The 23,715-nt window shown below is 41.5% G+C and overlaps 1 protein-coding gene across 5 annotated transcripts in view; it reads left to right on the top strand.

The window, feature by feature from the left end:
- Window positions 1–23,715, top strand: part of SVOPL (SVOP like) — a 78,719-nt gene that overhangs the window by 48,256 nt on the left and 6,748 nt on the right. For all 5 annotated transcript variants that reach the window (XM_073899257.1, XM_073899258.1, XM_025854990.2 and 2 more), the window contains one exon: window positions 10,666–10,755. In XM_073899257.1, coding sequence (XP_073755358.1) covers window positions 10,666–10,755 — 90 coding nt within the window. The remainder of the gene's footprint in view (window positions 1–10,665; window positions 10,756–23,715) is intronic.

Genomic DNA, 23,715 nt, shown 5'->3' with positions numbered 1-23,715 from the left:
GCCAACATCTGTTGTTTCCTGACGTGTTAATTTTAGCCATTCTGACTGGTGTGAGGTAGTATCTCATTGAGGTTTTTGATTTGTATTTCCCTGATGCCGAGTGATGTTGAACACTTTTTCATGTGTCTGTTGGCCATTTGGATGTCTTCTATGCACAAATGTCTGTTCATGTCTTCCCATTTCTTGATTTGATTATTTGTCCTTTGGGTGTTGAGTTTGATAAGTTCCTTATAGATTTTTGGATACTAACCCTTTATCTGATATGTCATTTGCAAATATCTTCTCCCATTCTGTTAGTTGTCTTTTGCTTTTGTTGATTGTTTCCTTTGCTGTGCAAAAGCTTTTTATCTTGATGAAGTTCCAGTAGTTCATTTTTGTCCTTGCTTCCCTTGCCTTTGGCGATGTGTTTAGGAAGAAGTTGCTGCGGCTGAGGTCGAAGAGGTTGCTGCCTGTGTTCTCAAGGATTTTGATGGATTCCTGCCTCACACTGAGGTCTTTCATCCATTTTGAGTCTATTTTTGTGTGTGGTGTAAGGAAATGGTCCAGTTTCATCCTGGACCATGTGTGGCTGTCCAATTTTCCCAACACCATTTGTTGAAGAGACTTTTTTCCATTGGACATTCTTTCCTGCTTTGTCAAAGATGAGTTGACCATAGAGTTGAGGGTCCATTTCTGGGCTCTCGATTCTGTTCCATTGATCTATGTGTCTGTTTTTGTGCCAGTACCATACTGTCTTGATGATTACAGTTTTGTAATAGAGCTGGAAGTCTGGAATTGTGATGCCACCGGCTTTGTTTTTCTTTTTCAACATTCCTCTGGCTCTTCAGGGTCTTTTGTGGTTCCATACAAATTTTAGGATTATTTGTTCCATATCTGAAAAAAGTTGATGTTATTTTGATAGGGATTGCATTAAATGTGTAGATTGCTCTAGGTAGCATAGATGTTTTCATGATATTTTTTCTTCCACTCCATGAGCATGGAATGTTATTCCATTTCTTTGTGTGTTCCTCAATTTCTTCCATGAGTATTCTGTAGTTTTCTGAGTACAGATCCTTTGCCTCTTTGGTTAGATTTATTCCTAGGTATCTTATGGTTTTGGGTGCAGTTGTAAATGGGACCGACTCCTTAATTTCTCTTCTGTCTTGTTGTTGGTGTATAGAAATGCCACTGACTTCTGTGCATTGATTTTATATCCTGCCACTTTACTGAATTCCTGTATGAGTTCTAGCAGTTTGGGGTCAAGTCTCTTGGGTTTGTCACATAAAGTATCATATCATCTGCAAAGAGTGAGAGTTTGATTTCTTCATTGCTGATTCGGATGCCTTTTATTTCTTTTTGTTGTCTGATTGCTGAAGCTAGGACTTCTAATACTATGTTGAATAGCAGTGGTGATAGTGGACATCCCTGCCGTGTTCCCGACCTTAGGGGGAAAGCTCTCAGCTTTTCCCCATTGAGAATGATATTTGCTGTGGGTTTTTCATAGATGGCTTTTATGATATTGAGGTATGTACCCTCTGTCCCTACACTCTGAAGAGTTTTAATCAAGAAAGGATGCTGTACTTTGTCAAATGCTTTTTCTGTATCTATTGAGAGGATCATGTGGTTCTTTCTTTTGTTAATGTATTGTATCACATTGATTGATTTGCAGATGTTGAACCAACCTTGCAGCCTAGGAATAAATCCCATTGGTCATGGTGAATAATCCTTTTAATGTACTGTTGTCTCCTATTGGCTAGTATTTTGGTGAGAATTACTGTATCCATGTTCATCAGGAATATTGGTCTGTAGTTCTCCTTTTTGATGGGGACTTTCTCTGGTTTTGGGATCAAGGTAATGGTGGCCTCATAAAACGAGTTTGGAAGTTTTCCTTCCATTTCTATTTTTTGGAACAGTTTCAGAAGAATAGGTATTAATTCTTCTTTAAATGTTTGCTAGAAATCCCCTGGGAAGCCATCTGGCCCTGGGCTCTTGTTTGTTGGGAGACTTTTGATGACTGCTTCAATTTCCTTAGTGGTTATAGGTCTGTTCAGGTTTTCTATTTCTTCCTGGTTCAGTTTTGGTAGTTTATAGGTCTCTAGGAATGCATCCATTTCTTCCACATTGTCTAATTTGCTGGCATAGAGTTGCTCATAATATGTTCTTATAATTGTTTGTATTTCTTTGGTGTTGGTTGTGATCTCTCCTCTTTCATGATTTTATTTATTTGGGTCGTTTTCTCTTTTCTTCTTGATAAGTCTGGCCAGGGGTTTATCAATCTTGTTAATTCTTTCAAAGAACCAGCTCCTAGTTTCGTTGATTTGTTCTACTGTTCTTTTGGTTTCTATTTCATTGATTTCTGCTCTGATCTTTATTTCTCTTCTGCTGGGTTTGGGCTTTATTTGCTGTTCTTTTTCCAGCTCCTTTAGATGTAGGGTTAGGTTGTGTATTTGTATTTGAGACCTTTCTTGTTTTTTTGAGAAAGGCAAGAGGACTGCCTTTGCTGCATCCCAAAGATTTTGAACAGTTGTGTTTTCATTTTCATTTGTTTCCATGAATTTCTTTAATTCTTTTTTAATTTCCTGGTTGACCCATTCACTCTTTAGTAGGATGCTCTTTAGCCTCCATGTATTTGAGTTCTTTCTGACTTTTCTCTTGTGATTAAGTTCTAGTTCCAAAGCATTGTGATCTGAAACTATGCAGGGAATGATCCCAGTCTTTTTTGGTACCAGTTGAGACCTGATTTGTGACCTAGGATGCGATCTATTCTGGAGAATGTTCCGTGGGCACTAGAGAAGAATGTGTATTCTGTTGCTTTGGGATGGAATGTTCTGAATATATCTGTGAAGTCCATTTGGTCCAGTGTGTCATTTAAAGCCTTTATTTCCTTGTTGATCTTTTTCTTAGATGATCTGTCCATTTCAGTGAGGGGGGTGTTAAAGTCCCCACTATTATTGTATTATTGATATGTATCTTTGCTTTTGTTATTAATTGCCTTATATAATTGGCTGCTCCCATGTTAGGGGCATAGATATTTAACATTGTTAGATCTTCTTGTTGAATAGACCCTTTAAGTAGGATATAGTGTCCTTCCTCATCTCTTATTATAGTCTTTGGTTTAAAATCTAATTTGTTATAAGGATTATCACCCCAGCTTTCTTTTGATGTGCATTATCATGGTAAATGGTTTTCCACCCCCTCACTTTCAATCTGGAGGTGTCTTTGGGTCTAAAATGAGTCTCTTGCATGCACCATATTGATGGGTTTTGTTTTTTTATCCAATCTGATACCCCCTGTCATTTGATTGGGGCATTTAACCCATTTACATTCAAAGTAACTATTGAAAGATATGAATTTAGTGCCAATGTATTGCCTGTAAGGTGACTGTTACTGTATTTTGTCTCTATTCCTTTCTGGTCTATGTTACTTTTATGCTCTCTTTGCTTAGAGGACCCCTTTCAATATTTCTTGTATGGCTGGTTTGGTGTTTGCAAATTCTTTCAGTTTTTGTTTGTCTTGGAAGCTTTTTATCTCTCCTCTTATTTTCAGTGACAGGCTAGCTGGATATAGTATTGTTGGCTGCATATTTTTCTCATTTAGTGCTCTGAATATATCATGCCATTCCTTTCTGGCCTGCCAGGTCTCTGTGGATAGGTCTGCTGCCAGTCTAATGTTTCTACCATTGTAGTTACAGATCTCTTGTCCCGAGCTGCTTTCAGGAATTTCTCTTTGTCTCTGAGACTTGTAAGTTTTACTCTTAGATGTTGGGGTGTTGACCTATTTTTATTGATTTTTTTTTTTTTTTTTTTGGTTGGGGTTCTCTGTGCCTCCTGGATTTTGATGCCTGTTTCCTTCCTCAAATTAGGGAAGTTCTCTGCTATAATTTGCTCCAATATACCTTCTGCCCCCCTCTCTCTCTTCCTTCTTCTGGGATCCCAAGTATTCTAATACTGTTTCATCTTATGGTGTCACTTATCTCTCAAATTCTGCCCTTGTGATCCAGTAGTTTATCTCTCTTTTTTCTCAACTTCTTTATTCTCCATCATTTGGTGTTCTATATCACTAATTCTCTCTTCTGCCTCTTTTATTCTAGCAGTTAGAGGCTCCATTTTTTATTGAACCTCATTAATAGCCTTTTTGATTTCGACTTGGTTAGATTTTAGTTCTTTTATTTCTCCAGAAAGGGATTCTCTAGTATCTTCCATGGTTTTTTCAAGTCCAGCTAGTATCTTTATAATCGTCATTCTGAACTCTAGTTCCAACATCTTATTAATGTACGTATTGATTAGGTCCCTGGCAGTTGGTACTGCCTCTTGGTTTTTTTTTTTTTTTTTTGAGGTGAGTTTTTCCATCTTGTCATTTTGTCCAGAGGAGAATAGATGAATGAGAGAACAGAATACTAACAGGGTAACACAGACCCCAGAAAAATATACACTAAATAAATCAGAAGAGACCTGAAACCAGGGGGAAAGAAAAAAGAATATGATCAGGCTGGTGAATAGATCAGTGCCACACACTAGATTTTGGGCATATTTTGGTCTGTTAGAAGAAACTGCCTCACAAAATTTTAAAGAAAGAAAAACTTATATAGGTACAAAAATAAGGGTAACTATGGTGAAGGGATGGAATATGATGGTAAAGATGAAAATTATAAAAGATTTTATGAAAGGAATTGATAAGTTGGTTGAAAAAAGCAGAAAAATTTAAACAAAACAAAACACACACACACACACACACACACACACACAAACAAACCACACACACAAAAAAAGGGAGAGAATGTGATCAGGCAGGAGACTAGAACAAGCCATATACCAGAGATTTAGGGTATATTTTGGTCTGTTAGAAGAAACTGTATCCCAAAATTTTAAAGAGAGAAAAACTTATATATATACAAAAAATAGGGTTAATTACAATGAAGGGATAGAATATGACTCTAAAAATGAAAAATCTTTAAGATGTTGGTTGAAAAAGGGAAAAAGAAAAATAAAAAAAATAGAAAAAGAAAAAAAAGAAAATTAAAAAAATTAACTTTGAAAGACTAAAGAATCATGGTAAAAAAAAAAAAAGCCATGAATTCTATGTGCAGTATTCCCCTAGCGCTGGAGTTCTGCGTTCTCATTGATCGGTAAACTTGGTCTTGGCCGGCTGTTCTTTGCTAATCTTCTGGGGGAGGGGGTGTTGTCGTGGTTCTCAAATGTCTTTGCCGGAGGCAGAATTGCCCCGCCCTTGTCGGTCCGGGCTAAGTAATCTCCTCGGGTTTGCTCTCGGGAGCTTTTGTTCCCTGCAAGCTCTCGGTACAGCTTTGGAGGATGAGAGTGAAAATAGTGGCCTCCCAATCTCTGCCTGGAGGAGCTGAGAACTTGGGGCCCCATTCCTCAGTGCGCCCCCAGAGAAAAGCAGTCACTCCCGTCTCCCCAGTCTCCGGCCGCACTCCGTGCTCACCCGGCCTGTGACCGAGCGTTTCTATCTCTGGCACCCGACCCCGTGTGGAGTCTCCAAACCCAGCAGATCCCTGCGGTGCATTCCCGCGCCGCTCCTCCTCGGGGAGGAAGGGGAGTCTCCCCGGCTCTGCCGCTTGTTGGGTCCCTGCCGGAGGAGCAGTGGCCCGACTGGGCCGCGGATCACAGTTTATGGCCACCCCGAGCTGAGAGCCCGCGCCTCGGCTCCGTCTCTGCAACCGGCTTCCCCGCTCCGATTCCTGGGAGCTCTGCCGCACTCAGGCACCCCCGGTCTTTCTGTGACCCCAAGGGTCCTGAGACCACACTGTCCCGCAAGGGTTCCAGCCCCCGCTTAGCCACTGGAGCGACGTCCCTCAGCGGAGCCGACTTCTAAAAGTTCCAATTTTGTGCTCCGCGGCTCTAGCACTTGCCAGAAGCGGCCGACGGAGGCCCCCTCCCCCGCCGTCCATCCTCCCGAATATCGCCTCGGATTCACTTCTCCACACGTCCTACCTTCCAGTAAGTGGTCGCTCTTCTGTTCAGAGAGTTGTTGCTACTCTTTTCTTCAGTCTTCTGTTGAGTTCGTAGGTGTTCAGAATGGTTTGATCCCTATCCAGCTGAATTCCTGGGACCAGATGAAATTTAGATCTCCTACTCCCCCTTGTCATTTCAGAAAGAGGCAACTTCATCTGAACCTCATGTGTGTTCCAGCCAAAACCCAGTCCCATGGTCATCCACTTCATGACTCCTTCCCCATGCTTGTTGCTTTGTTTGTAATTGTTTTATATATTTGGGTGCTCCCACTTTGGGGGCATAAATATTTACAATTGTTAGATCTTCTTGTTGGTTAGACTCCTTTATTATGACAGAGTGCCCTTCATCTCTTGTTACAGTCTTTGGCTTAAAATCTAGTTCGGAGGGGAAGATGAACCATGAGAGACGATGGACTCTGAGAAACAAACTGAGGGTTCTAGAGGGGAGCGGGGTGGGGGGATGGGTCAGCCTGGTGATGGGTATTAAGGAGGGCACGTTCTGCATGGAGCACTGGGTGTTATGCACAAACAATGACTCATAGAACACTACATCAAAAACTAATGTATGGTGATTAACATAACAATAAAAAATTTAAAGAAAAAAAAATCTAGTTTGTCCAACATAAGTACTGCTACTCTGACCTTTTTTTGACACTCATTTGCCTGATAAATGTTGCTCCATCCCCTCACTTTCCATCTGCAGGTGTCTTTAGGTCTAAATTATGTCTCTTACAGGCAGCATATAGATGGGTCTTGTTTTTGTATCCATTCTGACACCCTGTCTTTTGATAGGAGCATTTAGTCCATTTACGTCTAGGGTAATTTTTAAATGTATTTAGTGCCATTTTATGGTTTTGTGGTTGTTTCTGGAGTTTCTCTGTTCCTTTCTTTGTTACTTTTGGTCTCTCCACTCAAAGAGTCCCTTTCAATATTGTTTGCAGGGCTGGTTTAGTGGTCACGAACTTCTTTAGTTTTTGTTTGTCTGGGAAACTCTTTCTCTCTCCTTCTATTCTGAATGATAGCCTTGCTGGATAGAGAGTATTCTTGGCTGCACATTTTTCCCACTCAGCACTTAGAATATATCATGCCACTTTCTTTTGGCTTGCCAAGTTTCTATTGAGACCTCTGCAGCTAGATTTATGGGTCTTCCCTTGTAAGTTAGGGACTTCTTTTTGTTGCTGCTTTTAGGATTTTTTTCTTGATCACTGTATTTGCAAATTTAGCTACAATATGTCTGGGTGTTGGCCTGCTGTTGATTTTGATGGGCGTTCTCTGTGCCTCCTGGATCTGGATGCCTGTTTCCTTCCCCAGATTCGGGAAGTTTTCAGCTCTTAATTCCTCAAGTAAATTTTCACCCCCTTCTCTTTCCCTTCCTCTTCTGGAATTCCTAGGATGCTGATGTTACTGCATTTGATGGAGTCATGGAGTTTCCTAAGTCTATTCTCATCTATAATTGTTCTTTTTCTCTTTTGTTTGGCTTCATTATTTTCTATTTTATCTTCTGTATCACTTATTCATTCCTCAGCTTCTCCAGCCTTGTTCAGTGCATTCAGTCTGTTTCTATTATCAGTTACTGCATTTTTCATTTCTGACTGATTCTTTAACTCTTTCATCTCTGTGGTAAGGGCCTCCCTGAAGTCTTCCATTCTCTTCTAAAGCCAATGAGTATCCTTAAAATTGTTGCTTCAGATTCTCCATCAGGCACGTTACTTACATGTGTCTCGCTTAGATTTGTGGCCCTGAGCTTATCTTGTTGTTTCATTTGGGAGGAATTCCTCCATCTTGACATTTTGTCTAACTCTGTCTTCTTCTGTGTTAGAAGAGCCTGTTAGGTTTCCTACTCCTGAGAGTAATGGCTTTATGAAGAAGGGGTCCAATGGTGTCCAGGGCCTGGCCCTTTAGGTATCTCTGGCATGTGCTGCGTGCACTCTGTTGCTGTGTGCTGGCTTCTCTGTCCTTCAGGCCAGTCGTCTGCAGAGGCTCCTTGCCTGCAGTGGGCAGTGTTTGGTCCTTAGCCAGAATGTGGTGGGTTTTAACTAGGTGTGCTCTGGTCACCTGTCAAATGAGACCTGATGTTATTTCCACAAGAATAGAAGCCTTGAGAACTCTCTGGTCAGGAGATGTGGTGGTGGTGGTGTGGGCGTGGGGGTGGGGGTTTCCGCTGGTCTTCTGGGGAAGGGTACCAGTGCACTGGGCCTGAGGCATACTCGCCCAAGGAGGGCAGTCCAAGCAGAGTACGGGGGGTGGGGGTGGGGGTGGGGGCTGCATTTGTTTTCATCTCAGGAAACATAGAAGTCTCTTCAGCTTACAGATATGGCCTGTCCAAACCATTAAAGCTGCAGAAAAATACTCTTTTCTCCCCATATAGATAAAAATAGGGAATTGACATATTTGATCTGTGTAATACAGTGTGCTTCTAAAGTTACATTTGAAATATTCAACTTAACATATTTTGGAATAAATTATTTTAAAAGGTCATTTCTAAGTAAATATTTTGATACTTTCTAAAAAAATCAAAAGCGTGTACCTAAAGATGATTGCCTTCTATTATTCCACTCAGAATTGTCAAAACAGGAACAAAAGACTTATTTTCTTAACTCTGATATCATTATGTGTCTGAGTCCATTGTTTTCAGTTATATCCAGCAGCTTCATTTTCTGGAAAAAGAAAAACTCCCGAAAAAGGCACTCCACTCCCAGACCTTCTCTTAAAAATACAGCAGTGTCCACTGAGGCCAGACAGCTTCTTGACTTTTCATTTGACAGATGGTGCTTAACAAAATGTGACCAAGTAAAGAGGCTATGTGCTTTGCTTTAGTGGATAAATTAAAAAGTATTGGTATTATATAGCTTTGAGAATTCTTGAGTTTTGAAAAACCATTCTTTCATAAAGCATTCTCCCCATAAATTGTTAAGTACTATTTGCTTACTTATTAAACTTCTGCCAGTTCCTGGAGGGTGTTATGCTGAGCGAAATAAGTCAATCAGGGAAAGACGTGTATCATATGACCTCACTGATATGAGGAATTCTTAATCTCAGGAAACAAACTGAGGGTTGCTGGAGTGGTGGGGGGGTGGGAGGGATGGGGTGGCTGGGTGATAGACATTGGGGAGGGTATGTGCTATGGTGAGCGCTGTGAATTGTGCAAGACTGTTGAATCACAGATCTGTACTTCTGAAACAAATAATGCAATAATATGTTAAGAAAAAAAAATAGCAGGAGGGGAAGAATGAAGGGGAGTAAGTCGGAGGGGGAAACGAACCATGAGAGACGATGGACTCTGAAAAACAAACTGAGGGTTCTAGAGGGGAGGGGGGTGGGGGGATGGGTTAGCCTGGTGATGGGTATTAAGGAGGGCACGTTCTGCGTGGAGCACTGGGTGTTATGCACAAACAATGAGTCATGGAACACTACATCAAAAACTAATGATGTAAAATATGGTGATTAACATAACAATAAAAAATAAAAAAAACCACTTCTGCCAGTTCCTAGAAGAGCTTAGAATTAAGGAAGTACAGATCAATGAAGTCTTGTAATAAGTGTAAGAAAGTTGCATCAAGAAAGTAGATTATGGGGGCGCCTGGGTGGCTCAGTCGCTTGGGCCTCTGCCTTCGGCTCAGGTCATGATCCCAGGGGCCTGGGGTCCACGCCCCCATATCTATCTCCCTGTTTAGTGGGGAGCCTGCTTCTCCCTCTCCCTCTGTCCCTCCTCCCTGTTTATGCTCTCTCTCAAAATCTTTTTTAAAAGTAGATTAATGCCATAAAATTCTATTTTTTAAAAATTATGCTCCATACTCAATATGGGGCTTGAATTCAGTATGCTGAGATTGAGTCACGTGCTCTCCTGACTAAGCCAGTCAGGTGCCCCTCTGTCATAAGGTTCAGCAACGAGAATGTCATGAATGATGTTGCATGTACCCAGCATGCTTGTCAGTTCTGTTCATTGTGTTAGAAGTTTCACTGAATCATCATTTGGGGAGGATTTTCTTTTTTCTTTTTTAAAAATTTATTAGAGTGTGCGAGCATGAGTGGGAGGGGCAGAGGGAGAGGGAAAATCTTTTTTTGTTTTTTTAAGATTTTATTTTTTTTGAGAGTGAGAGGGAGAGCATACGTGCACAGAGGCAGAGGGAGAAGCAGACTCCCCACTGACCAGAGAGCCTGACATGGGACTTGATCCCAGGACTGCAAGATCATGACCTGAGGTGGAGACAAGATGCTTAACCAACTGAGCCACCCAGGCGCCCCTTCAGAGAGAGAGTCTCAAGCAGACTCTGCACTGATCTCACGGCCCTGAGATAAAGACCTGAGCCAAAACCAGGAGTCAGATGCTTAACCACCTGAACCACCCAGGTGTCCCTTGGGGAGGATTTTCTTTACTTCTGGTAGGACCACTTTATACATTTATAGATCTGAAATGGAAGGCTTCTCTTTGAATCCAGAGCTTACCTTTTTGAAATTATATTTGGAATATTCAATTAAACATATTTTGGAATTTGGTCATTAAATGATAATTTCTAAGTGTTTATTTTTCTGATACTTAAAAATTCAAAGTTGTGTGCCTGAGAACACAAATGTCCTGTATTTCATATCCTACATACCTGTATAGAATATCTGGTGTTTGATGTATACCTCCCCCTGGCTGGGGGAGGAAGGGCAGAGGACTTGAGAAAGTAGGAGTCCAAGCTAACCAATGCTTCCTATGTTCCTCCCTCCAGGTCTACCCCACGATGATACGTGCTTTGGGGATGGGGACCAGTGGTTCCCTGTGTCGGATTGGTGCAATGGTGGCACCGTTTATATCCCAGGTACAGCCCAGGAGTGTCTGTAGGGGGATGAGTCTAAAGGAGATGGGAAAAGTGGGACACTGGGTTCCTTCAAGTTAAGGGTTTAACTGGGGATTTCTGTTTATGTAATGAATTTTCTTGAGGGGTTGTTTTCCCATTGTTTGGTGAATTTGGGCAGGGAGAGAGGCTAAGTAAACATTTCCAGGCTTGTAGTTGGTCAATAGCATGTATTTCATTGCGTGTAGGGTTTGGATTTTGTTGGGCATTGTTGCAGTAAAATGGAAAAGAAAGGGAGGACATGAGGAGCTTGAGCAGTTGAATGAGAATGGGTTTGAGCCCTGATCCTGTCCAGGGGTAAAATTGGGAAACAGAGCATGGAAGTGCAGGGAGGGTGAGTCTAGTGCTAGGGCAAACCAGGTATGGGCTGGGGTAAAAGCCAGGGGTGGCCTGGACTCATGGATGGACCCTTGTTTCTGGAGGGAAACAGAGGCAGATATGGTGACCAACGTGGTCATGTTTCCTCAGAGGGGCTGAGCCCTGTCTGCACTGGTCCTTCTCTTTTTGGGCACAGAAATGGAAATCCACCTGAGCTGGCTGCAGTAAAAAGATGGAGTGAGCCTAGGCTCTGGGAGGGTCCGAGCAGTGGAGGTGATAGGGACCCAGGCCCTTTCTTCCTGTCTGTCTGGGTCCGTGGTACTCCTTCACCTTTCTGAGCATTCAGGCTTTACTCTCCTCTCCCTGCAGACCAGTGTGCTATGCTTCTCTGTGTACTTGGCCATCCCAGGAATCCCAAACGTGGATCCTTAGATCCAGCCACCAGAAGACATGGATGCACTCTCTCTGCATCCCTGAAAAGGGACTCTCACTAGCCAGGTCTGGTCGGATGTTCATACTTGAGCTCAATCATTTGTGGCCAGGAGTCAAGGTTATCTTACACGTGCAGCTGGGAAAGTGCAGTTTTCAAAGGAAAGGGGTTGTTGTGGGCCGACAGACTGTCAGGTGTATTTCCTATAATTTAACACATTTTGCTACCACTAGGCGGTTATTCATTTGTTTTTAACTATTTCTGGAGTGTTTCCCACTCATCTTAAGGAAAAATGAGGGCAGCTTTTGTTTAGTGGTTTTCAAAGTTTTTTTTTATCCTGCTTTCACCATTTTCAGAAAAAAAAAAGCATAGTGGTAAAAGACAGAAGTAAAATACTAATCCTGTTTCTGGATGATCTTACTTTCTGATCTTTAAGTAGAAATTGTATCTCTCTCTCAACCGCTTGAAACCTGTCTTTTGGGTATTCGTGGGTATTTACCCTAGAAGCCACACAGCTTTTGGTGGCTTTGTGGATCAGGAAAGATCACCAACTGGGTCCAGGTCTTCTGGGGCCATAGGCTCTGATCTGCTTAGCATCCTGCAGCCAGTTAAATCACTCTTCTCTCTGTGTCCCCCTCATTTGTAAAATAAAGGTCAATAATAGCATTCACCACATAGGTTTGTTTTGAGTATTAATACATGGAAAGATTAATACATGGGAAGCACTTAGCCCAACATTTGACACATAGTAAACACTCAATAAATGTTCCCTAATAGCAATGATCACTAATAATGAAGGCCAAATGCTAAATATTCAAATAAATATTTCTCAATAACAAAATACTTCTAAGTCTAGTATTTTGATCACGGTGCAATTGGGATGTTTTGCTTTCTTAACAAATTTGGAATGGGCGGTCAGAATCCAAGATCTGTTCACTCCTAGGATATTTGCTTGGGTTTGGGGTGGGGTGAGCTGCTCCAAACCGATAGTATGCCTTGGCGTCATTCTCGGGAGCTGATAATCTGTCCGCCTTCCTTTGGACGTGGTTCTCAAATTTGAGCGCATATCAGAATTACAGGGCGTAATTGGATAACAAGATTGCTGGATTCCACCCAGAGACTGATGCTGCGTATGGGACCACCAGTGTAGTTCTAACAAGTACTCCGAACGAACCTGCTGAGATTGGCCTGTGGACTGCATTCTGGGAGGCCAGGCCATCCACAGGGAAAATACCAACTGGGAGATAAGCTTTACTTTCACTTAATGCTTCCTCTTTCTCCTTCCCTTCCTCCTCCTCCTCTTTTTGCCCTGCATTTAGGAACCTCTTATAATGACCCATTCAACAAGTTGACTTCAAAGTACTTGTCTGCAAATTCTACATACAGTTTGGCAGTTAAAACACCAAAAAAAAAAAAAAAAAAAAAAGACTCAACTAGCTACAATCTCTATCTGATAGAATAGAATTAAGAGTTCTTTTATTCCAATTCAACGTTCAGTCACCATTTATTGCCCACTTACTCTGTCCCTGGATTCAGTTCCATTTATTGGTAGCTGTAAAGAAGCCAGACGAGGTTCCAGTGGTGGGTCGGAGCTGGTCTGCACTGGCTTGTGCAAGCGAACTGTTAAGTTTTCAAGCAATTTTGCGGGCTGGTTGATGTCACATCAGATCTTGAAATTACCCATGGTGGTAGTATTTGTACCGTGGACATCAGCAAATGGTAGCAGAAGACTTTCGGGGGAAGGCTGTTGTTTAAGCATTTGGCAACACAGCAACACAAGATTCTCGCTCTCAAGAGACTGACGTTCAAGTTGGAAATTTACCAATATGCAAATAAGATAATTTCAAATTATATAAGTGCTTCGGAGGTAATATGATAGTGAAACAAAGTGGTGACAGGTCTTTTTAGGCAAAACCTCTCCGGCAAGGTGACATTGGAGTCGAAACCTGAAATAGGAGAAGTTGACAACTGACAAAGAGAAATCGCGTTTCAAGTAGGATGCCTGCTGGTACAGGGGCCTGGAGATGCCACAGAGATATGTATGTTCCAGGAACAGAAACTAGCCATGATGAGCAGAACAGAGACACGTGCAGGGAGAGAAAGTGCTTTATAGGCATCGTGAGGACTTGGAGTTTTTCCTGAGGAGGAGTGGGAAATAATGTAAGGGTTTTAAGCAGGTAAGTGACACGATCAGTTTTGCATTTTGAAAAGAGCACTCTGGTTTCTGTATAGTGAATTGTGGGGGTGGGTAGGGGCAGGGCAGAACAAGCTTATGGTAAGGCTTTAATCTCACGTTGCCATGTTCTCCGGTGAAAAGAGATTTTAGAATTCTGGAAAATGTTTCTCTTAGAAAGATCAAGGAAGAAACTATGTAAAAAAATTTACATTTCTGCCCAGAAAAAAAAATCTACCATAATTAAGGCTGAAAGCCAAAATTTATCTTTCAGGGCTCTCAAAAAGCCTGAATTGCCTTGTCCCAGCTAAGCAGTGATTTTGTTGTCCTATCAAATACCTGACTGGCTACATGGAAACCCAATGAATCTATGCATAAGATTGTATACAGCACTTCACAAGTTAATGGGAATGAAAAAATATGCATTTTATATTTTCATAAGTGATTTCTAATAAGCAATACTTTTTAAAAAGATTTTATTTGAGTGAGAGAGCATAAGCGGGGGGCTGGGGAAGGGGGCAGAGAAGCAGACTCCCTGCAGAGCAGGGAGCCAGAAGTGGGGCTCGATCCCAGGACCCCAGCATCATGACCTGAGCCAAAGGCAGATGCTTAACTGACTGAGCCACCCAGGCGCCCCACTAATAAGCATTACACTTACTGAGAAACCGTACGTGTATATTGTCAAAGATAAACAAAGCTAGACACTAGTTCGAGGGGCAAGGACGTATTTTGGTCAGTAATAACTATTGCAATAGGGAAAAAGAACCTAGGGCAAACTGAATCCAAATTTTGTTTGCACAGAGGGTGATGCGTTTTACAGGGAGAATGTGAGGGTGGGATAGTAGACTAAGGGAAGTGAAAAATTGCAAAAAGTGGAAAGGAGGGGTTTGGCCCATGTGAAACCCAGACAAAGGTCCTATCTCCAGGTGTTGACTGGAACAAACAGTAAATTTGGGGGGCAGACTTGAGTTTCTCATGTAGACACATGAAGGGGAATGGAGGGTCATCCTGGGGATGTGGCCTTCAGCTGTTAGAAACTGGGCTAGTGTTTGTTCTGGTCTTTTATAGACCAAGGTTGGGGCCCGGGTGAGAAGAGGCTTAGAGCAGTCTGGCTAGAGTTTGGTCAAGGAGAGGGTTTTTGTCAGTGTTCTGTGGGTCATAATTAGGCTTGTGTTTATTTGTATTTTCAATGGCTTGATTTCCATGTGATTTTTTTCTTCTACACCAAAACACAGAAAATTACAAGTTTGAGTTAAAATTTCACTACCTCATATTTTATCTGAGATAACAAAAATTTATTTTTATTTTTAAGTTTTTTTAAGAGAGTGCAAGGTGGGAGAGGGGCAGAGAGTGAGAGAGAAGCAGACTCCTGCTGAGTGTGGAGCCTGATGTGGGACTCAGTCTCACGACCCTGAGATCATGACCTGAGCCGAAATCAAGAGTTGGACTCTTAACTAACTGAGCCACCTGGGAACCCCACAAATACAAATATTTTAATGACGTTCTTTCACTCTAACTGTATGTATGTATGAATGAACAGGTGTATGTACATGTATATACATTGTACCTAAATATCACAATTCATATACTTTTTAAAATTGAGATATAAATGACGTGTAACATGCTAGTTTCAGGTGTACAACATAATGATTGGGTATATGTATATATTATGAAATGATCACCACCATAAGTGTAGTTCACATCCATCACACATTTTTCTTGTGATGAGAATTAAGATTTATTCTCTCAGCTACTTTTGAAAATACAATATGGTATTATAGTCCCCACACTGTACATTATATCCCTGGGAATTATTTTATAACTGGAAGTTTGTATCTTTTGACGCTCTTTACCGATTTTGCACAACCCCCCCCCCCCCAACCAGACCTCCTGCTTTTGGCAACCAGCAATCTGTTCTCCGTATCTGTGAGTTTGGGTTTTTTTTTTTTTCCCCAGATTCCACACATAAGTGACATCATATGGTATTTGTCTTTTTCTGTCTGGCTTATTTCACTTAACATAATACCCTCACGGTCCATCCATGCTGTTGCAAGTGCCAGGATTTCTTCTTTTCTTTGGCTGAACAATATTCCATTGTATATGTATACCATATTCTTTCTATCCATTCATCCATCAATGGACATATGTTGTTTCCATGTCTTGGCTATTGTAAATAATGCTTCAATATATGTGGGAGTATGTATTTTTCTTCAAATTTGTGTTTTCAGTTCTTTTAGATAAATACCCAGAAGTGGAATTGCTGGATCACAGCATATAGTTCTATTTTTCACGTTCTGTACTGGTTTTTATAGTGGCTATCCCAATTTATTCCCACCAACAGTAAACAAGTGTTCTGTTTTCTGTATATCTTTACCAACCCCTCATTACTTGTCTTTTTTTAAAAAATTTATTTGAGACCGAGCTTGAGCACAAGGGGGAGAGGGGCAGAGGGAGAGGGAGAAGCAGACTCCCCGCTGAGCAGGGAGCCCCACGAGGGGCTCGATCCTAGGACCCTGGGATCATGACCCTAGCCGAAGGCAGATGCTTAACCAACTGAGCCACCCAGGCACCCTTTGTCTATTTCTTCATGATTCAGTCTTAGTAGATTGTATGTTTCTAGGAATTTATCCATTTCTTCTAGGTTGTCCAAGTTGTTGGCATATAATTGTTCATTGTAGTCTCTTATGATCCTTCATATTTCTGTGGTATCAATTGTAACATTTCCCCCCCCCCCCCCCGCAAGGTTTTATTTATTTCCTTGACAGTGAGAGAGCACAAGCAGGGGGAGTGGCAGAGGGAGAGGGAGAAGCAGGCTCCATGTTCAGCAGGGAGCCTGATGTAGGGCTCCATACCAGGACCCTGGGATCATGACCTGAGCTGAAGGCAGACGCTTAACTGACTGAGCCACCCAGGCTCCCCCCTCCCCTTTTCTTTAAGATTTTGTTTATAACATTTCCTCTTTCATTTCTGATTTAATTTGAATCCTCTCTCTTCTTTTCTTGGTGAGTCTAGCTAAAGGTTTGTCAATTTAAAAAAAAATAGCTCTTAGTTTCATTGATTTTTTTCTATTGTCTTTTTAGTCTCTATTTCATTTATTTACACTTTGATCTTTGTTATTTCCTTCCTTCTACTAACTTCAGCCTTGGTTCATTCTTTTTTCCAGTTCCATGAGGTATAAAGTTAAGTTTTTTAGTTGAGCCTTTTCTTGTTTCTTGATGTAGGCATTTATCACTATTAACTTCCTTCTTAGAATTACTTTTGCTATATCCATAAATTTTGCTATGTTGTATTTCCATTTTCATTTGTCTCAGGGTATTTTTTGATTTCTCCTTTGATTTGTTCTTTGACCCGTTGGCTGTTCAGTAGCATGTTGTTTAATCTCAACATACCTGTAAATTTTCCAATTTCCTTCTTATAACTGATTTCTAGTTTCGTACTATTTGGGTTGGAAAAGGTGCTTGATAGGATTTCAGTTTTCTTAAATTTATTAAGGCTTGTTTTGTGGCTTATCACATTATCTATCCTGGAGAATGTTCCATGTATGCTTGAGAAAAATGTGTATTCTGTTGCTTTTGGATGGCATCTTCTGTATATATGTTAAGTTCTTCTGGTCTAAGGTGTCATTTAAGGCCAGTATTTCCTTATTGATTTTTCTGTCTGGACAACCTATCATTGAAAGTGGGATATTAAAGTCTCTTACTATTATTGCTGTCTGTTTTGTCTTTGATCTGTTAATACTTGCTCTGTATATTTAGGTGCTCCTGTGGTGAGTGTGTAAATATTTACACATGTTATATCCTTTTGTTGGATTGATCCCTTTATCATTATGTAATTATGTCTCTTTGTCTCTTATAGTCTTTGTCTTAAAGTCTATTTTGTCTGATAAAATACAGGTACCACAGCTTTCTATTTTCATGGAGTATCTTTTTCCATCCCTTCACTTTGAGTCTATGTGTGTCTTTACATCTGAAATAAGTCTCTTGTAGAGAACATACAGAGGGGTCTTGTTTTCTTATCTATGCATTTAAAGTGATGACTGATATGTATGTACTTATTAGCATTTCATTCATTATTTTCTGGCTTTGTTCCTTCTTATTCTTCTCTTGCTTTTGTGATTTGATCATTATCTGTAGCGGTAGGCTTGGATTCCTTATCTTGTGTACCTACTCTAGGTTATTGCTTTGTGACTTATGAGGCTTATGTAAGACTTCTTACAGATATAACGGAAAGTTAGTAGAAGGAGGGAAATAACAAAGATCAAAGTGGAAATAAATGAAATAGAGACTAAAAAGACAATAGAAAAGATCAATGAAACTAAGAGTTTAAGTTGATAATAATTTAAATTTGAACTCATTCGTAGGCTATACATTTTTTACTCCCCTCCACATTCTGTTTTTGATGTCACAGTTAACAACTTTTTATCTCGAGTATCCATTAACAGATTGTTGTAGTTGCTTTTACTACTTTTAGAGTGGGGCAGAGGGAGAGGGTGAAGCTGGTGTCTGCTGGTCTCCATCTCTGGAGAGCATTGTAGTCAGCCCCTAAATGTTGGTTGAAGTAGAAGCCTGCCCCTCAGGCCACAGCTTGAAGATAAATGAAAAGGCCTCTGGGGCTGTGTTTCCGTTTGCTGTGCGCGCTGTACTCTGGGTGAGGGCACCTCTGCCTCAGACAGCCAGTTTAGAACTCTTTCTGTTGGTTGGGGTCCTATGAGACCCGTGAACATAAGTTCTGTTGGCCACCAGAACCAGGTGATCCAGGGGTGCCCCTGGCTGGCAGCCACCAAAACTGGGGCAGACATATGTTTAAGCTCTTTTCCTGGAGATACTGGTGACCTGGAGTGAGCCAGGGGGAGAGGGAGAAGATAGCACCCACCCCCTAAAGTATCTGGAGAGGAATACAGTTGGCCCCTTGATGTCTAGTATTGAGTTAGGAACCTACCTTCAGGCTGAAGCTATGAAGATAAGCTAATAGCCCCCCTTTTCAGAAAGATGGAGTTTCAGTCTGCTAGCTCTCCACTGCTATGTCCTGCAGTGTAGCTGGTTAAGAATTCTTTGCTGGTTACAGTCCTGTGAAATGTCAGCTCTGCTAGCTGTCACATCCAGGTGATCAGGAGGTGTCCCCTGGGCATTAGCCACAAAAACTAGGGCACCAGATATGTGCACAAGTTTCTTCCTTGGAGATACCAGATGTCTGGAGCAAGGCTAAGGGAGAGTGTAAAGTTGGTACCTGCTGGTCTCAATCTTTGGAGAGGATTTCAGTAGATTCCTAGCTGTGTGTTCAAGTAGATGCTTGCTTGCCTATCAGGGTGATGCTTTACGATAAGCAAATAGGCCTCTTTCATAAAAAGACTGCATGTGTTTCACTGGGCTGCCTCTGCACTGGGCCCTGGCTGGGGAGAGGGGGTGTATAGGGGGTTAGGGGCGTAGCGGTTGGCCAGGTGAGTTCATGTGAGCCCTTGAAGAGTGGTTTCTCAGTTTTCTGTGGCTGTGGGGATTTCATGGATACGAACCCATTGGCTTTCAAAGCTAGATGTTATGGGGGCTCATCTCTCAGGTGCATGTCTTAGAAGTTGGGGTGTCAGATGTGGGATTCAAACCCATAGCTCCTCAGGGAGAAGCTTGGAGTTCTAAGCTCCTTCCTGATTGTGATGGATGCACCGGGAGTGTGGTTTAGGGCAAGATTGTGTCTCAGCCTCTCCTACTTTTTTGATGTGGGTTTTTTTCTTGTTTGCCCTATCTGTAGGAGTTGCTCAGCTAGTTTATGGATTTCTTTCGGGGGAAATTACTTCATATATACCTGTAGATTCAGTCTATCCATGAAAGGAGGTGAGCTTAGGATCCTCCTATGTTGCCATCGTGAAGAGAAACTTTCATATACTTTTTATAGCCTGCTTTTTGCATGCAGTAATATGTTGCAGACATTTTTCATATCAATAAAAAGTCAACCCCTGTATTCATGTTGAAAAATATATCCTCTTTTGTATACTCCAAAAGTAACTTTTCAGTTACTTTATCATTTCTGTATTGTTAAATGTCTAGACTTCTTGATATTTTTCTAACACAAATAACAGTAATGAGCATCCTTTACGATAAATTCCTAAAAATTGTAGGTAGGTCAAGGGGTCTGCTCATTTTCCATTTTGATACATTGTGCTAACATTCTCTTTGGGAAGGTTGTACAAGTGAGGAAGGTCCTGCTGCTTCACATATTTGTCAACCGGTTTTGTTAGTCTTTTGTTGTATTTGCAAATCTCACTGGCAATAAATGATATCTTTTTGTCATTGTAATTAGTCTTTCTTTGGTGAGTAATGAGACTGAATGTTCTTTTCACATTTTAATTGGGTATTTTATCTTTTTTTAGCTTGCCTGTTCAGGGTCCTTCCCATTTTTCAATTCAGTCTTTAAAACATGGATTTGTGAGAATCCTTCCTATGTATAAAGGATTTCAACCATTTTTTCTGACATATTGCAAATACTCCCCCCAATTTTCCATTTGTCTTTCATTCTTGTTTCTGTTCTCCTTGCTTTGTACAGAAAATGTAAGTTCATAGACCCTCATGTTTATCAGTGTTTTCTTTACAACTTCTGTGGTCTGTGATTAGGATTATGAAAATATACCTCTCTCTTCCAGTCGTTTGTGGCCTTCTCTTTTTTGGGGGAGAGGATATATAAGCATTTTATTGAAGTATAACACATAAAAGCATACAAATCCTAAGTGTACAACTTAATCAGCCTTCACGAAGTGAATGCATCCCAGATTCTGACCCAGAAACTCCTGACCTGCCCTCTTCTAGGCCAATGGGATACTGCAGTAGAAGAAGGCCCAGTGTGATTTCCTAATTGGTGGGCCAGTGGTCCCTACACACTTAATAACCCATTTTTTATTCCTGGCTTAGAAATGTCTGTTTGCTTACATTTCCACAATTACTTGGTCTATTTCTAGCCTCGCTATTTTAGTCCATTGATCTGTCTGGTTTCGTCATTGTCATATTCTTCTCCTTAGTTGAATGATATTTATAGTACATTTTCAAAACTGGCTGCCTAAGCCCCACCTCATTGTTCTTTTCTCAGATAAGCCTCAGAGCCTCCCCTCTCTGCCCAAACCCTATTAAGATTTTAATTATTAATTCATTAAATGTATCTGTTAATTTAGGAAAAAGTGACTTTCTTCCTAAGAGCAGAGTTTGTCTCCAGTTTTTCAATGTTTGTTCTATGCTCCTTGCTGACATTTTACTGTTTTCTTCTAAGAGATTCTGATTACCTTGTTAAGTTTATTCTTAGGCATTTTAAGGCTCTTTATTGTTGTTGCGAATAGATTGTTTTCTTTCATTATAAATTCTAGTCTCACAGTTTGAGTGAGTTGTATTTGGAAAGGCTGGTGAGTGTTGAACTCAATCCTAACGGTTTTTCATCTGAGCCTTTTGAGTTTTTCAGGTTTATAATCACATCTGTCTTGTGATTTCAACCCGACCTTTCCAGTCAACATTTTAGAATCTGGTTTTTTTATTATGTTAATCACCATTCATTACATCATAGTTTTTGATGTAGTGTTCCATGATTCATTGTTTGTGCATAACACCCAGTGCTCCACGCAGAACATGCCCTCTTTAATACCCATCACCAGGCTAACCCATCCCCCCACCCCCCTCCCCTCTAGAACCCTCAGTTTGTTTTTCAGAGTCCATCGTCTTTCATGGTTCACCTCCCACTCCGATTTCCCCTCCTGCTATCTTTTTTTTTCTTAACATATATTGCATTATTTGTTTCAGAGGTACAGATCTGTGATTCAACAGTCTTGCACAATTCACAGTGCTTAGCACATACCCTCCCCAATGTCTATCACCCAGCCACCCCATCCCTCCCACCCCACCCCCACTCCAGCAACCCTCAGTTTGTTTCCTGAGATTAAGAATTCCTCATATCAGTGAGGTCATATGATACATGTCTTTCTCTGATTGACTTATTTCACGCAGCACAACCCCCTCCAGTTCCACCCATGTTGTTGCAAATGGCAAGATCTCATTCCTTTTGATGGCTGCATAATATTCCATTGTATATATATACCACATCTTCTCTATCCATTCATCTGTTGATGGACATCTTGGCTCTTTCCACAGTTTGGCTATTGTGGACATTGCTGCTATAAACATCGGGGTGCATGTACCCCTTTGGATCCCTACATTTGTACCTTTGGGGTAAATACCCAGTAGTGTAATTGCTGGGTTGTAGGGTAGCTCTATTTTCAACTTTTTGAGGAACCTCCATACTGTTTTCCAGAGTGGCTGCACCAGCTTGCATTCCCACCAACAGCGTAGGAGGGTTCGCCTTTCTCTGCATCCCTGCCAACATCTGTCGTTTCTTGTCCAGTCAACATTTTAATGTGTTTAAGATTCCATAGCTTACAAGTGGTAAACTCACCCCCATTGACTTTCCTTCCTCCTCTTCCCAGCCCAACTACTTAACTGGCTTCCTTCCCCTCACTGTCTTCACTTCCTCCCCGCGCTGACTCCCCCACCCCAAACTCAGCTGCAGCCCTCCCTACTCCACCAAAATGATTGATACCATCTCTGATGACTTCGATGCCTCTACATCTAAACCTTGTTTTAATCTCCCATGTCGACCTCTCCCTTACTGTAAGGACTGATGGTCATGTCCTCACTTTCTGTCACCTTCTTGGGGCATCCAACACCTGGCATACTTGTGGGTTTCCTCCTGCATCTCTGGCTGTTCTTTCCCCATCTCCTTGTGGTTTATCTTCCTCTTCTATTCTTTTCTATTGTTGGGGATTCTTAGTGCTCAATTTTAGACCCTCATTTTTTTATATGTTAGTCTCTATGTAGGTGATTTTGCCCATTTTTTATGATTTTAATTACCAATCATATGCTCATGATTCCCAACTTAGTATCTCTGGACTAGGCCTTACTTAGCTCCAGATTCATGTATCTAGTTGCCTCCTTGGCATTTCCACTTGAATGTCTCAAAGTCATCTTAAATTAAGCATGTTCAATGTCATACTCAGGATATCTTTCCCCAAATGCATTCCTCTTCCAGTCCCCATCAGTGAATGGCATCACTATCCAACCTGGGGTTGTCCTTCTCCACTCTCTTCTCCCTCCCCATCCTATTCAGTCCCCAGTGACGCAGATCTAACGTCCTAGTGCAGGTCCTGTATCATTCACCTCTCCTCCTTTCTCACCACTGACACCACTCTGGTTCAAATCACCCTAGCCTCTCACTGGGCTGCCAAGAGAACATCCTGATGACTTTCCTTCTCCAAGCTCTTATTCTTCTTCAACTTCTTCTCCCTGTATCCATGCAGATCTATGTTGTTCTTGTGCTTGTAATCCTTTTGTTGTCTTGCCATTGCCCTTCTTTGTAGGTGAAGACCCAAATCCTCAACTTGGTTTATAGGGCTCCACCAATGAGGCTCCCACCTTGTGCTCCTACCTGTTTGCTTAGCTGTAAACAGTTTGGTTCTTGTAGTTGATTACCCAGTTACCACCTTCTGGGATTCTCTCACTTGCTATTCCTTTGGACTGGAAACCCTCTCCCCTTCCGCCCTGTCTCCATCTCCAGTTAGTTATGATTAATTCTCTGCTCAGGAAGTCCTCCTGAGGCCTTAAACTGAGTCTGGTCTCCCTGCTGTGAGCTCTTGTGCCACCTTGAAATTTTCCTTCATATTGATTATCAGATTGTAATTGCTGATTTGTTTGCCAGACTATTTAAAAATTTTTTTTTTAAGATTTTATTTGACAGAGATGGAGAGCACAAGTAGGCAGAGTGGCAGGCAGAGGGAGAGGGAGAAGCAGACTCCCTGCTGAGCAGGGAGCCCGATGTGGGACTCGATCCCAGGACCTTGGGATCATGACCTGAGTTGAAGGCAGACGCTTGACCAACTGAGCCACCCAGGCGCCCCCAGGTTATTTAAAATCGATCTCTTCCAGTACTTGAAGCCCTGTGAGGACAAGGCTATGGGCATGTTTTGCTCATTTTTGTATTTCTC

Source organism: Callorhinus ursinus, unplaced genomic scaffold, assembly GCF_003265705.2.
Source record: "Callorhinus ursinus isolate GAN/ISIS: 27379988/994484 unplaced genomic scaffold, GSC_fseal_2.0 scaffold12, whole genome shotgun sequence".
Lineage (NCBI taxonomy): Eukaryota > Metazoa > Chordata > Mammalia > Carnivora > Otariidae > Callorhinus > Callorhinus ursinus.
This window is presented reverse-complemented; position numbering and strand designations above follow the sequence as displayed.